At 51.0% G+C, this 14,075-nt stretch overlaps 1 protein-coding gene across 5 annotated transcripts in view; it reads right to left on the reverse strand.

Annotated features, from left to right (window-relative positions):
* PEBP4 (phosphatidylethanolamine binding protein 4) overlaps positions 1–14,075 on the reverse strand; it is a 54,482-nt gene that overhangs the window by 20,474 nt on the left and 19,933 nt on the right. For 4 of the 5 annotated variants that reach the window (XM_090125501.1, XM_090125503.1, XM_031608027.2 and 1 more), the window contains exon 4: positions 7,706–7,804. The exons of the other annotated variant lie outside the window; for it this stretch is intronic. In XM_090125501.1, the coding sequence (XP_089981627.1) occupies positions 7,706–7,804 (99 nt within the window). The remainder of the gene's footprint in view (positions 1–7,705; positions 7,805–14,075) is intronic. 5 annotated transcript variants of the gene reach the window in all.

The following is a 14,075-nucleotide window of genomic DNA, read 5'->3' on the forward strand; positions in this document are numbered from 1 at the left end:
TGACCACCCCCAGCTCTGGATGAGCATCCCAGATATGAAAAAAGAACACTAATATTGGATGAGCATCCCCAAATTTGATTGGGCATCCCCAAAGACAGACAGGCATCACTAACTTTGAGTGAGCATCCCCAGATTTGGATGATCAGCTCTAAATTCTGACCAGCAGCCCTAACTTTGGATGAGCACCCCCAGCTCTGGATGAGCATCTCAAACGTGCACAAGCGACCCAGACTTCGGATGAGCATCTCTAAATTTGGATGAGCAACCCTGACGATGGCTGAGCATCCCCAAATTTGGATGAGCATCCCCAAATTTGGATGGCAGCACCAAATTCAAACACATTTCCCTAAATTTGAACAAGCATCCCTGAATTCTGACCAGCAAGCCTAACTTTAGGGGTCCAGCTCTGGATGAACATCCCAAACGTGCACAAGCAACCCTGACTTTGGATGAGCATCCTCAAATTCAGATGAGCAACCCTAATTTTGGATGAGTGACCCTGACTTTGGATGAGCATCCCAAATTCAGATGAGCACCCCCAAATTCAGATGAGCATCCCCAAATTCAGATGAGCATCCCCAAATTCAGATGAGCACTGACAACTTTGGCCGAGCATCCCTAAATCTCACCGAGCACCACTCAAGGAAGACGCGTATCGCTAAGCACCAACACCCAACCCCTCTCCCCAAATCCTCTCCACCACCACTCCTCTACGGCCCCATCCGTGCAGGGATCCGGCCCCACAGACACAGAACACCCCCTAAGCCACCCCACACCCCACTGCCCTCACTGAGAGCATCTCCCATTGCCACCACCCCCACTGCAGGGGGAGGCGGGGAGGGGTACGGCCGTGGGCAGCGCAGGACGTGCCGTCCCTCCCCTGCACTTCCCCACGGTGCTTTACATAACTTCTGCTGCTTAGTCACAGCTTCGCCTCTTTTTCCTTCTTTTTTTTTCGATTTTTTTTTTTTTTGGAGCGATTTTCTCCACCGCATCATTTCGGCAGGGAAGTCCCTTCCTCTCTCTGTTCCCGTGGTAACGGCACCGATTCGCCTTCCCGGTGATTCATGGCGGGGTGCAGTAGGAGTTCCCTCCTCCATCCCCGTGCTCCCACACACAGCCCCATTAATCACCGCTCCGCACTGTGGATGGGGGACGGGACCATGGGAATCCCACTGTGCACATCCCATATAGCTCTGTGTGCATCCTATAGACCTCTATGTGCATCCCAAACATCCCCATGCGCATCCTGTATGCTTCCATATCCATCCTACACATCTCCATATGCATCCTGTAGATCTCCACGTGCATCTCCATGTACCCCATGCATCTCCATAGGCATCCTAAACATGTCCATGTACATCCTGTACGCCGCCATATAAATCCTACATGTTACCACGCACATCTTGTACATCTCCATGTACATCCTATGCACCCAATGCAAAGTGTTTCCATGCAGATCCCATGGGCTCTATACAAAGCTTCCATATACGTTTCATCCCCTATATATGTAGATCTCCATATGCAACTCCTCCCCTATATACATAGGGCCTCCATACATCTCAAAGCCTATCTGCTTCAGACCTCCATATACGTCTCATAGCCTGTACATGTATAGGGTACCCATGCACCTCCCATCCCCTATATGCATGGATCCCCATATACAACCCATCCCCTATATCCACAGGGTCTCATACACTTTGTTGCCTATATACATGGGAGCTCCATAGAAGGTTTATGGCTGTATCTCTGCTGGAAAACAAAACCAATCCGCAAACCGTCGCCGTGCCATTCCGGTGTGTTTTATCTGATTTATTCTCTCCTCGTTAAGAGTAGCTAATTAACAAACAGCCGTTTGAATAAACAGCAGTGAGAGTGTTTGCAGCCTCGGCGTTATTGGATGGTGACGAATCACTGGCCTCGGTGTGCTAAATGAAAGAAGAAGCAACCAGGAAATCCCTAAATCCACTTCTACCCGGTGGGAAAGCAGGAGGTGGGGCCACATGTTGGGGTTCCCTGTCCCTGGGGATGCCCCCGAGCCATACAGCTCCACCAGGAGCACCCAGCAAACCAAGGCCACCCCAATCACCCCAACCAACCCCACATCTCCTCTCTGGGATCACAGCCCAATGAACCACCTCCATTCCAGGAGCACCTGGAATGTGCAGATTGCTCAGGACACCCCAAACAACCCCAGATCTTTGCTCTGGGACATCATCAGACCAACAGCCCATGGGAGAAAGGAACGTTCCCAACCACTAAATTCAACCTGAGGAAGAGCAAAGCCGCGGGGCACAGCCCCAATGACAGAAACCTTTGTCACTGTCATAATTGTCTCTCCCTCTGCAGATCCTTGGCAATTTAATGATTGCAATCACAGAGTGCGTGTCTGTCTGCCTGAAAGCACTGCAGTTCTGGGGCTGGGAGAGGGTGTGTGGGGCTGAGAGCTGATAGGTAGGGTTGGGAGATGATGTGTAGGGTTGGGAGATGATATGTAGGGTTAGGAGAAGATGTGTAGGGTTGGGAGATGATGTGTAGGGTTGGGAGATGATGTGTAGCGTTGGGAGAAGATGTGTAGGGTTGGGAGAAGATGTGTAGGGTTGAGAAACGATGTGTAGGGTTGGGAGAAGATGTGTAGGGTTGGGAAATGATGTGTAGGGTTGGGAGAAGATGTGTAGAGTTAGGAGATGACGTGTAGAGTTGGGAGATGATATGTACATCCATGACCTGATGTGTAGGGTTGGGAGATGATACATAGGGCTGGGGGAAGATTTGTATGGCTGGGAGCTGATGTGTAAGGCTGGGAAATGATATGTAGGGCTGGGAGCAGAAATGTGGGGTTGGAGTTGATGTGTGGGGCCGGGAGCAGACATGCCTCCATATTTTCCCTCTTGTCCCAGCCCCACAATGTTCACAGCCCTACAAATGCCCTATCCCAATGTTGGTGCTCCCCAGGGTGCATCAGATCCACCCTTTGCATTTCCTCATTCTGCAGCTTCCCAGCCAGAGTTGCTTGGTGGTGGCTTAGTGGGGAAGCTGGAAGTGCAATTAACTGAGAGCGTTAATTACAAGGCAGGAGGGCAGGAGCCCGAGCTACAGCTCTAGGAGAGTCCAGCAGCCTCTCAGTCAGGGATAAACCTGATGCATGCAAGGAGGCTCTGAGCAAACACACATCCTTGTGCAAAGACCCATCTGTGCAAACGTACCCTTGTGCAAAGACATACGAGGGAAAATGTGCGCGTGCAAAGGTGCGTGCTTGTGCAAACAGCTGCACATAGAAAGAAGCGTTCTTGTGCAAACACACACAGATGTGTGCATTTGTGCAAGCACAGGCACTTGTGCAAACACGCATTCCCCTGCAGGCAGCTCTGCACACGCTGTTTTTTCCCACAGCAACAGGAAGGCAGCACTTTGCCCTAACGGTGCCCAAGAAATTACACAGATTAGCAGCTCCATTCTTTGGCAGTTCGGGCCAATCATGTTCTGGTGCTGTTTTTCCATCAGCACTGAGTTGCTGCTGTTGCATTGTTCTGGCGTGGCAGACCCTTGGGCAGCATTGTGCCTTACAGTCACTCATGCTGTTGACTAAAGCCTATGTTTAAAGGTAATATAAACAGTTCAAGCTTTAAAATAAGCCGGATCTGCAATTCCTACATAGCCCTGCCAAAGCTGGATTTTCCAGCAGTGAGTCCCAGAGCCCTTTTCCCTGCGATATTTGCTGATGGTGGCAGTAATTAAAGCCCATCTGCTTGCAGAGTGCCAATGAGTAGTGGTTGATACTCAGCTTTGGAGCTGGTGAACACCTGACCTCATCCCCAAAATGAGGCCCCAGGGAGAAAACCCAACAGAGAAACCATGCCCCAGCAGCAAACCCTCTGCATGGTTTTCTTTTCCTTCCACTTTCGTTATTCTTTTCTTTTTTAATAATTATTAATAAAGCTTTCATCAAAAGGCAGTGATGCAAACTCGCACTGGGGAACCAAATATTCCAAGTCATCAATTAAAACAGCATTTCTCTCTTCTTTCCCTTTCAATTGTTTGGTTTAATAACCAAAAAGTAGAGTAGAATGAGCCCCAGAGAGGCAGAACAACACCTCAACAATTGCACTGCTGCTCTGCAGCTCCCCATCGCTGCAATAGGAACCAATGGGGAACAACACTGAGTCCCCAGTAACTGCACTGCTGCTCTGAAATCCCCCATCACTGCCATGATGGCCAACAATTTTGGCTGTTTCTCCAACAATTGCATTGCTGCCCATCAAATCCCCATTGCTGCAACAGGGACTGATGGTGATAGGGATGCTGATGGTGTTGGGGTTGGGATTGGATCCTCCCCATCCCTACAGCTCCAAGTCCTGATGCTCTGCTTCTCCCCAAAGGAGCATTCCTCTGCTGGCAGCTCCCTGGGGCAGCTTTCCCACACCCACCTCTTCCCGCAGGCAGAGCTCGCATACCCAAAACCTGATTTAGTTTATATATATATATACTTTTTTTTTTTTTTTTTTTGCTAGAACTCAACCAAAAAGCTTCTCCTTCCACTATTATATTTAGAATCATAGAATCATCTCATAGAATACCCTTAGTTGGAAAGGACCCCTAAGGATCATTGAGTCCGACTCCCAAATTTGCCTCCACACCGACTGCACCCCGCTCTGCCCAGTGCAACCCAATCACCACAGCCCTTTGGTTTCCCCAACACAGCCATGGTTACGTCCATGGCACTTTGGACCAGCTCAGTTCTGGCACTGCAAAAAGAGAAAAGTTTCCTTCTGGGTTCTTGCACCACTCTCCCTTCAGGTTGGGGACAGGGTTGGGGACAGGGTTGGGAACCCTAATGGGGTGCAGGGGTGTGCAGCTCCTCCCCAGCCTCTTGCCATACGAAAAAAAAGAAAAGAAAACAACCTCAAATTTTAAGGTTAATAAAGCCCTTGTTTGCTTAAGATAGTACCTGTTTCTATGGTGACACTTGCAACCCAGAACCTGTTTATCAGTGCGGTGACAAACGCAGGCACAGGAGGGGGCCGGTGGTGGCACTGGGACTTTCAGCACCGAGGACAGCGCAGTGACCCCAATGCCGACCCCCAGCCCATCCCACCAACCCAACCCGACCCTTCCCCAAAGGGAGAAACCAACTCCGAGTGCTGGGCTGATGGCTCCCATTAGCACTTTCTCAACCCATTGGCTCACGTTGCAGCCCCAACCACTGTGCCCACCTCCACGCCGCTCTGTGCCTCAGTTTCCCCACAATCCCCCCATCAGGATGCGGGTGCGGGTACGGCTGGGGCAGCACCGAGCCCCGCTCCGCCCCATCTCAACGCAGGGTCTGGTGGCTGCCAGAACCCGTTTCCATAACGACTTTCTGCTACAAACATATTTGGATAAAAATAAAGTTCAAGCGGCGACGCTGCGGCGGAGCACAAATCTGCAGCTCCCGAGGAGGGGGATAACGCCGGAATGCACTCCTTCCCCTGGGCAGGATTTTCTCCCTTCCTTTGCTGCATACGGAATGGGAATTGATGTTTACTGGGTGGCTCTGCCATCCGGCCCCAGCTCTGCATCGCTACCTGATGCTCCGCGGTGTACGCGGGATAATGTGATAAATTCATTTCCAATTCGCTGCATTATCCTTTGAATATTTTAATGACTCATTGAATGGAGTTAAAAAAAAAAGAGAGAGAGAGAGAGAAAAAAAAAAAGGCGATTTCAAATGAACAATTATGCTGCATTAGAGTAAAGGCTGATTATATTTAAACACTGCTTGCATGGATAACGGGACATATCGACCTCCGCCTATAAGAGCTAATTTGGCTCTTATCTCTAAATAATTTTACACTGCAAATTACCATGAAAACCTAAAGGGCTTTAAAAACATTCATCAAAAGATATTATTCCACTTTGTAGCAACGTTTTTATTTAAATTATTTTGAATGGGAGTGAAAGCATCTCCCCAGCGCCTGACAGGCGGAGCGGCGGTGCCGCCGTTGGCGATAAGGAGCAGCGAATGGGACCCAGTGGGGATGGGGGGCTCCAACCCCAACGCTGCCTTTTGGGACACCAACCCTAAGTGGGCCCTGTTATGGTTTTATGGGTTCTTTTTTTGTTGGTGTTTCACGTCAGAACAGGTCCCCAACCTCGTGGCAAGTTGGGGTGTTGTAGTTTGCACGGAGCGTTCCCAAATTTCGGTTTCAGGAGGGTCACTCCGTGCCTACAGGAGGAAGACGCCTTCGGGGAGGGATGCCCAATGGTGAGCCCATGTATATGGGTGCAGAGATGCCATATAAATATGGGTATCCTAATATGTATGTGTATACATATATATAAGGAGATGTGCCTGTGCGCCCATAGCACAAAGATGGAGCACAATGAACAGCTGCAGCTGGGGCCAATGGAGATGCAGCACCGAGCGACGGCGAAACCATTCCCCCAAATTCACCTTTTCTCCCCCCAAACCCATCCTGCTGCTAAAAGAGCTCCCTCCTCCCATCCTGCAAAGGAGATTTCCAACCTCAACACTGATTTGCTCAAGAAAAACGCAGCGCCTTCCAACCGTTTGTGCTGGTTGTAATCCCCCATCTCTGCCCAAACGATCTCACGCTCAAAAAAATAAAAAAAAAAGAGACAAAAAAAAAAAAAAGACAAGAAAACCACAATAATTAGCAATAACGAACGCCTCAGAAGGAGCTGTGTACAGAAGGGAAAACAAGAGCTCGAGCTTTTTTTTTTTGCGTTTAGTAAATATTAAAATTAATGAGAGACTTCCAAGACCCTGTTGTTAGAAATGCAGAAGGGCTTCTGTGAAGGATTATATAAAAAAAAAAAAAAAAGAAGAAAAAATAACGAAAAGAAAGGCCTTGTACATAAATCTCTGCAATTATTCCCAATGCTTTCTGGTTGGTTTTTTTTTTTTTTTTTTTTTTTTAGCCAATTATGAAATTCGCAGAAAATATTAATATCTAATTTTAATTTGCTCAATATTCCCATTAACCATAAAAAAAACCTAATTAAGGTATCTGTACAAAAAGCCCTCAGCAGTAATTTCGGAGAATAATAGCAGAGAATGACGAGATATTTCTTGTTAAATGCACGCTGCAAATTAATTGATATCTTAATTAGACTTCAGATTATTAGTTAGATTGATTCAGAGCTGAAACACCGCATCTTTTAGGAGATAAGAGGAGGAGTGGAGAGCACGGATTCGCCCAAAGCTCTCAGGAAGCAAAGTGGTGACTGAAGGGTCCCCATCCGCTGTGTGGTGCTGAACCCAAAGGAAAAATACGGGATTTTGCACGAAAAATTGGGGAAAATATGGGATTTTGCACCAAAACTGCTGTTTTTTCCCTCCCTCCCTTTGAGATTTTCACCAAAACTGCTGTTTTTTCCCCCTTCCTCTCCCAAAATAAGCTGACAACCAGAGCTCTCGCGAGATGGAGTGCAGATAGAGCTGTGGGTGAGGAGTCTGCAAGCTGCATTTTTTTTCCTGTATTTCTTTAGGAAAGGGTAAAAAAAAAATAGAGGGGAAAAAAAAAAAAAAGCAGCAATATTTTAATCCCAGCCTCACTGCATTCGGTCTCAGGAAGTGCTCCCCTACCCACACACCGAGCGCCATTCGCATTTCTCCCCTTTGGGATTCCACCCATGGGATGAATGGTGCCCCGTCGGGTGCAGCCGTGGGGATGTCACCGCCCTCCCACCTGGGGACACTCACGGGGACGTCGGTGAGCAGCCAGTGCCTCCAGAAACGGCTCCGGGGGTTGGCTCTGCTGGGAGCGTCGGGGTCCACCAGCATCACCACGTACTTCTTGCTCTGCGAGAGAAGACAGCAATGGGGGGCATGGGGTTGAGTGAGCAAGGAGCAGCCTGACCCTGCATCGCTGCTTTTCACCCTTTCCTATGCATACAAGGAGAATGCAAGGCGTGGGGAACAAGCAAGGAGGGGAACGCAAGGCATGCAGACCTACTGGACCCCAGTGACCCCAACGTCTCCAAAAGGGCTTTGCGGAAGGAGAAGGGTGTTTTGGTGTACATAGAAATAAATGCACTCAGGATTTCCCCCTGACCCTGTAGCACAGCACAGGGCTTTCTGCTCTCCTGTAATAGGATGCCAGGATATTTCCTGAAAGCAATGCCCAGCTGTGGGCACCCTTGGGTGTCCTGGCCCCTGTATGAGGGCACCTAGCGCACCATGGTGCCACCAGTGCAGGGATTTGGGGCCCCGCAGGTTTGAAGTGACCTCTGGAGGTTTGTGGGAGGAAAATCTGATCTGTAAGGATTTGGCAGGACCTCAGGAGAGGGATTATCCTGCAAGCTGACAGATGAAGAGACCTCTCCTAACGAGACCTCCAGGTGCAACCTCTAGGGGCTGAGATTCCAGGGAACCGCCGCAGGATTGAGTCACAGGTTCTCATCCATGGAGCCAGAGCTCGCTATCTAAATCCCCTCATGCCTTGGGAAACGGGCAGGGATTGCACAGTGGGATCACTGCCCCGCACACAGCACCTCTGCTCCATTCCCAAACCACACTCTTGGTGCCCCCCACGTCGCCGTGCCCCCAAAGCCACGCACGGCTCAGCCCTCGGTGCAAACCGCAAAGCGCCATCTCCCCCAAACGAGCCATTCTGACAGCAAAACGTGGATTTAGACCCACCGAGCCAAGAGCTTGCAATCCTGTGCTGATGCAACCTGCCCCAGAGCAAGGTGCCGTGCCTTAATCCCAGCTCGGTTCACCGCAATCGCTTTGCAACGGGCTTACGCCAAGCGTGCAGATGCGCACCCCAAAAAAATGGGTCACTATGGGATGGAGATGGGGACACAGCGCTCACAGCTGCAGCGTCGCCCGGAGCACCGCGGAGGAGCGGAAATATTTTCGTGTCGGTGCCGAAAACGGGAAGGAGGAGGGATTGGGGAGGGAGAGGGGGGGAGAGAAAAAAAAGCCCAACAACCCCAAAACCCCGCTCGGCAAGTGTGAAGGAATTTGAGCTCTAACTTTAGGGAGGGTGCAGCGCTGAGCGCGGCGCTTCTGAAGCTCTCGTTTCTCCTTCGGAGCCCAGCTGGTGGGAACAGAACGTGTAGTCATGGGACTGTCATCGTGTGCTGTCCAGGTTAACATGTAGCATTTCTATTACTATTAACAGACTTTCTGCTCCTCGCTCCATCTGTTCTTCGAAATAATTGCAGTTGTACAGACCATGCCTTCGCTGCAGGCAGGCTCTGGGGAGAGGGTAGCGCTTTTATGCAAAAAAAAAAAAATAAATAAATAAAAAAAAAATAAAAAAAAATTTAAAAAAAGGAGGAAAAAAAAAATAAAACAAGTGTTAAAAAATAACAGCAAACACGAGAATAGAGTGCAAGCGGAGTTAGCAGCAGGCTCGCGATTGGGTACAGATTGTGGCCTAGAAAGGTGCTGTGCACGCGGAGCAGGGCAGACCCCCACGGGGATGGGCACTGGGTCGGTCCCATGCGTGGATCCCACAGGGTGCACCGGAGCTGTGAGGATGAGGAAGGTTTTCTTGCACTGCTGGGTCCAGGGAGCAGTGCCCTGTGCAGCCGCATTGAGCACAAGGGCTGTGCTGTGCACAGAGATGGGGTTTTGCTGCTGCAGCCCCACAGCAGAGCGGTGCTGGGGTTGGTTTCCTCATCCTGCAGTCCTCCCCACTGTGGGATCACCTCGTTGGCTGCTGGCATTGGGTGGCACTGAGCAGTGTCACTGCTCCGGGGGTTTTGGGGAGGAGGGAAGGAGATCTCCACCCCAAAATCCGCTTTTAGAAAATGCCACACTTTGCTAATTTTGCCAAGGCAACCAAAAGCTGTTTGGGGTTCCAGCATAAGAAATAACTCCTTGCAAAGTGCTCTCTATTCAACCGCCCCTCCCAGCCCTGCAGCATGGCACTGGCCAAAAACCCAAAGCGTGGTGCCATCCCAAAACCCTAAAGCGCATCCCAAAGGGAGCAGAGAGCAGCGCCATGCATCACTGCAGCAAAGCATGCAGCTCCCATTGCAGCCGATCCTCTGCCATCATCCACAGGTTGGGAAACACAGGGAGTGGGATGTGAGTGGGAGAGAGGGATTTGTGCAGTGGGATTACAGGGAACCGTGCAGGAATTAAGGATTTATCCGAAGCAGAGCACACAGGGTGCTAAGCCACACACATGTAGAGAGAGCAGTTTCCTTGGAAACGAGCACACATGGAAGCGGCACACATGCGGATCCGGGCTGGCGATGGCGTTTCCCCAGCAGCCAAAGTGGGGTTTTGGGGATGGGGATGTAGGATACAGTGTGTGCTGTGATGGGATCCAGGCTTTGCTGGCCTGGATCACCTTGGTAATCCAGTCTCAAAGGGAACAAGCCAAGTGATGAGCAAAGTCACAGTGCAACAACGTGTGTTGTTCGGCACAAATAAAGGGTCTGCTGGGCTTGGGAGCATCCCAGTTGGGTTGACTTTGAGAAGCTTACAGCACATGGGATGTGGACCACAGCACAGCGAGCAGCGCAGAGCTCACTGCATGCAACTGCAGCACGGGAGGGCAAATGCATCCCACGACAGCTCACAGGGAGCTGCATCGGTGCAGGGTGCAGGATGAGGGGATGCAAGGTGTGGGATGCGGGATGTGGGATGAGAGGTGCGGGATGTAGGGTTTGGAATTCGGGATGTGGGATGCAGGATGCGGGGTGGGGGATGTGGGGTGCAGGGTGCAGGATATGGGATGACGGATATGGGATGCAGGGTGTGGGATGCTGCCTGCACGCCATGCAGGAGCCGGAGCTGCCGCTCCCCCTGCGCAGTGGAAGCACCGCGAGCGCCAGCTGAGAGCTCAGAGTCAATCTGGGCTTTTTTCTTGGCTCATCCCCAGTACTAAAAAGTTTCTATAACGGGCACGTAGTTAGCAATTCTGCTGCTGATGCTTCGCCAAAGAGAGATTCTAGCTCCTTCTCCCGTGGCTAACGGGGGGGTGAGGAAGGCGAAAAAACTGTTTGCAGCCGAGTTGGGTGTTGTGGGAGCAGTGTTTCGAGGTGGTTTTTACCTTTCTAATTGAAACCAGAGCCTCGCTGCTTTCCCCGTGCAAAATAGGTCAGCAATATTAACCCTCCTCAGCAGGACTTGCCCAAGGGGACATGTGGCACAATCTCAGCGCTTGACCCAAAGCATCTCATCCCCCCCCCTGCACTGCCCAAGGGAACTTCATTGACTTTCTAACAGGCTTTGCCCCCCCCGCTCCCCGGGGAGCTGAGGCAGCCAAATATTTATGCAGCCCGATGTCCGGATAATAAGGGATTAATGCGGGGTCGTTACGGTGAGCGCGTCGATTTGTAAAGCTTATTCCCCAATGGAGGCCCTTGGGATAGTTTGGGAAATGGGTTATTTGCTCCGAAAGGAGAGCAGCTTGCTTTCCCATGGAGATGTCCTGCACTCGTGGTGCAGCAATGCAAAAAAACAGGGTGAACTTGCACGGGGCGCACGCTCTATAGGAACAGATCTGTTGTGGCAGAGCTGGGAGATGCCCGTGCAGGCAGTGCACATTTCTGGGAGGGAGTGGAGCAGCACGCTGTACCCCCGTGTTCACAGACCCCATAGCAGTGGTTTCCCCAAAACTGAGCTCCATCCACATCACCATCACCACGGGACGCAATCCCAAAGCAAGGACTCGGCGATGGGAACATTGCAACCCCATTGCTGCCCCTTCTCCACCCGGGAGATAAATCCACCACCCAAACAAAAAGCACAAACTAAAGCGCACTGTGCCACCCATTCCCTGCGTGCTCCGTCCCCACTTCTCCCATATCTATTTATTCACACAGTGACGGGAAGCAAGCTAATGAGCTCTTTGCTAACGAGCATCCCCATCTCGGAGCCAGGACGCTGGCCATTGCTCGGGACCGGCCGCGCCGGGATCACCACGCAAGGAGGAGGTGGCAGAGCACAGCTGTCCATCCCAATTACCATCACACGTGGGGACACATGGGCTGGTGGCGTTTGACATTTGCTGCACAATATTTTGATGCAAAATGGCACCTCCGTCACAAATTATTTTGCAAATCTTGGCTTGGGTCCGGGTGGGTTTTTATGCACTCCGTGTGTGTGGATTGTTTTGCTGGGGAGCGTTGCACGGGGTGACATCTGATGAGCAAAGGGAAGGTCCATCGCTTCGCTGTTGCAAGGATGCCATTGGGTTGGCCAAAAAGCAAACAGCCGCATCTCGACAGACCCCACAACGGCATTTTCCCCTTTTCCATGCTTTTTTGTGCGGCGGGATAGAGCTGAAGCAGCGCTGTCCCCATCCCCCAGCATCGAGGTCGGGGTCGCGGATCTGGGAACCACTGCACCCGATGCCATCAGACACCTCGGGAAGCTGAAATGACTTTAAATGCCTAAACATTTTAAAACAAACCCCGGAACAATTCAGCTCCAACTCCTCGCCCGCTTTCTCTCTCTCTCCCTCTCTCTCTCCCATTTTTACGGTTTCCAGAGCTGTTTTACGCCTCATTACCTGCACACTGTGAGTGATGTCTGTCGGTCCTAGAGCTGTAAATACCTTAAATCATGCTTCATTAAGAATATCTATGGTGCTATTAAAGAGCTATAATAGACAACGAGTTAACAGATGATTAAATATGAACTCCATTTGTGTCACTCACCAGCGTGCAAGGAAGAGGCTTTAAGTTTCTAAACTCGCTCTCATTATCTGGCAAAGTGCAGCTGGGGGGAGTGCATTGGGATGCTGGCACGGGCACACGAGCATCCCACGGAGGCTCTGAGATGACAGTGAGGAGAGCCCTTTGCCGGGCAAACAGAACTTGGTGACAAAAGTGACAGATTGGGTTCTAGTGCTGGGAAGACAGAAATTTGAAAAAGAAACAAAATAAAGGATGGATGAGGATAAGGATGAGGATGAGGATGAGGATGAGGATGAGGATGAGGATGAGGATGGGATGGGATGGGATGGGATGGGATGGGACAGGACGGGACGGGATGGGATGGGATGGGATGGGATGGGATGGGATGGGATGGGGTGGTGGGATGGGATGGGATGAGGATGAGATGGGATGGATGGGGTGGGATGAGATGAGATGCAAAGCACTGCTGCCTTCCCCACTAAAATAACACGATGGTGCAAAGGAATTGGAAAAAAAAAAAAAAAAAAAAAAAGTAGCACAAATTCAACAATAATTAATAGCATTAAAATCCCACGAGCACACAAAGTACCGGGGGGAAATTAAACAACGAGTGCTGCGTTATTTTCCAGATTTAATTCTGACTCTTCTAAATGGAAAGTGCCTGGTGCTCCGCTGGCTCCTCGCTTCTCATTCCCCTGCACACCTCGACCCCCAGCCCTGACCCCCACGGACCCCCACCGCCCCCGGGGCCGTGCAGGAGGACGGGGGTGCTGGGGGCCGCGGGGGCCGGTAATTGAATCTCAGCGTTTCTCTGCGACCGGGCGATTAAGCGAGCTGGAAATGCCATTTCCGAGGCGTCGCAGCACCGATGCGCCCGCGGCTCCTTATCATTTGCTGCCGTCCTCTCTGCTCCCCGCTGCCTGACCTCGCCTCACCGCCAGCCCCAGGGTCAAGGGAAGAAATTAATGCCGGAGCCCCTGGGGAGCGACGGGAGATTGCAGGAGGATGAAGGATGAGAGCAGAGCATCCAGCGCGGGAGCTTCTTTGGGAATGCACTCGTGGTGTCCTAAAGCACTGCAAGCGCCCCAAAGTGACCCGGTTTGGTGGCACGGTGGGGATGGGTTGGTGGCTGGTTGCGGTGATCTTTGAGTCCTTTCCAACCTCTGTGATCCTATGGGATCCTATGGGATCCTATGGGATCCTATGGGTATGGATGGGATGGGTTGAGGTTGGACTTGCTGGTCTTAGGAACTCTTTTCCATCCTTAATGATTCTGTGATTGTATGGGCACAGTGATGATGGGTTGCCAGTTGGACCTGATGATCTCAGTGGTCTTTTCTAACCTCAGTGATCCCACGGTTCTCCGAAATCCCACCCCAATGTTCCACCACCTCCTGATGAGCCAACGCAATGAGCCGCTTTGGCAAAAAGGGTTTGGAAACAACTCCATGCCAGAAACAGGAGAG

The sequence above is a fragment of the Phasianus colchicus genome, chromosome 27, assembly GCF_987193195.1.
Source record: "Phasianus colchicus chromosome 27, bPhaCol1.hap1.1, whole genome shotgun sequence".
Taxonomy (NCBI): Eukaryota; Metazoa; Chordata; class Aves; order Galliformes; family Phasianidae; genus Phasianus; species Phasianus colchicus.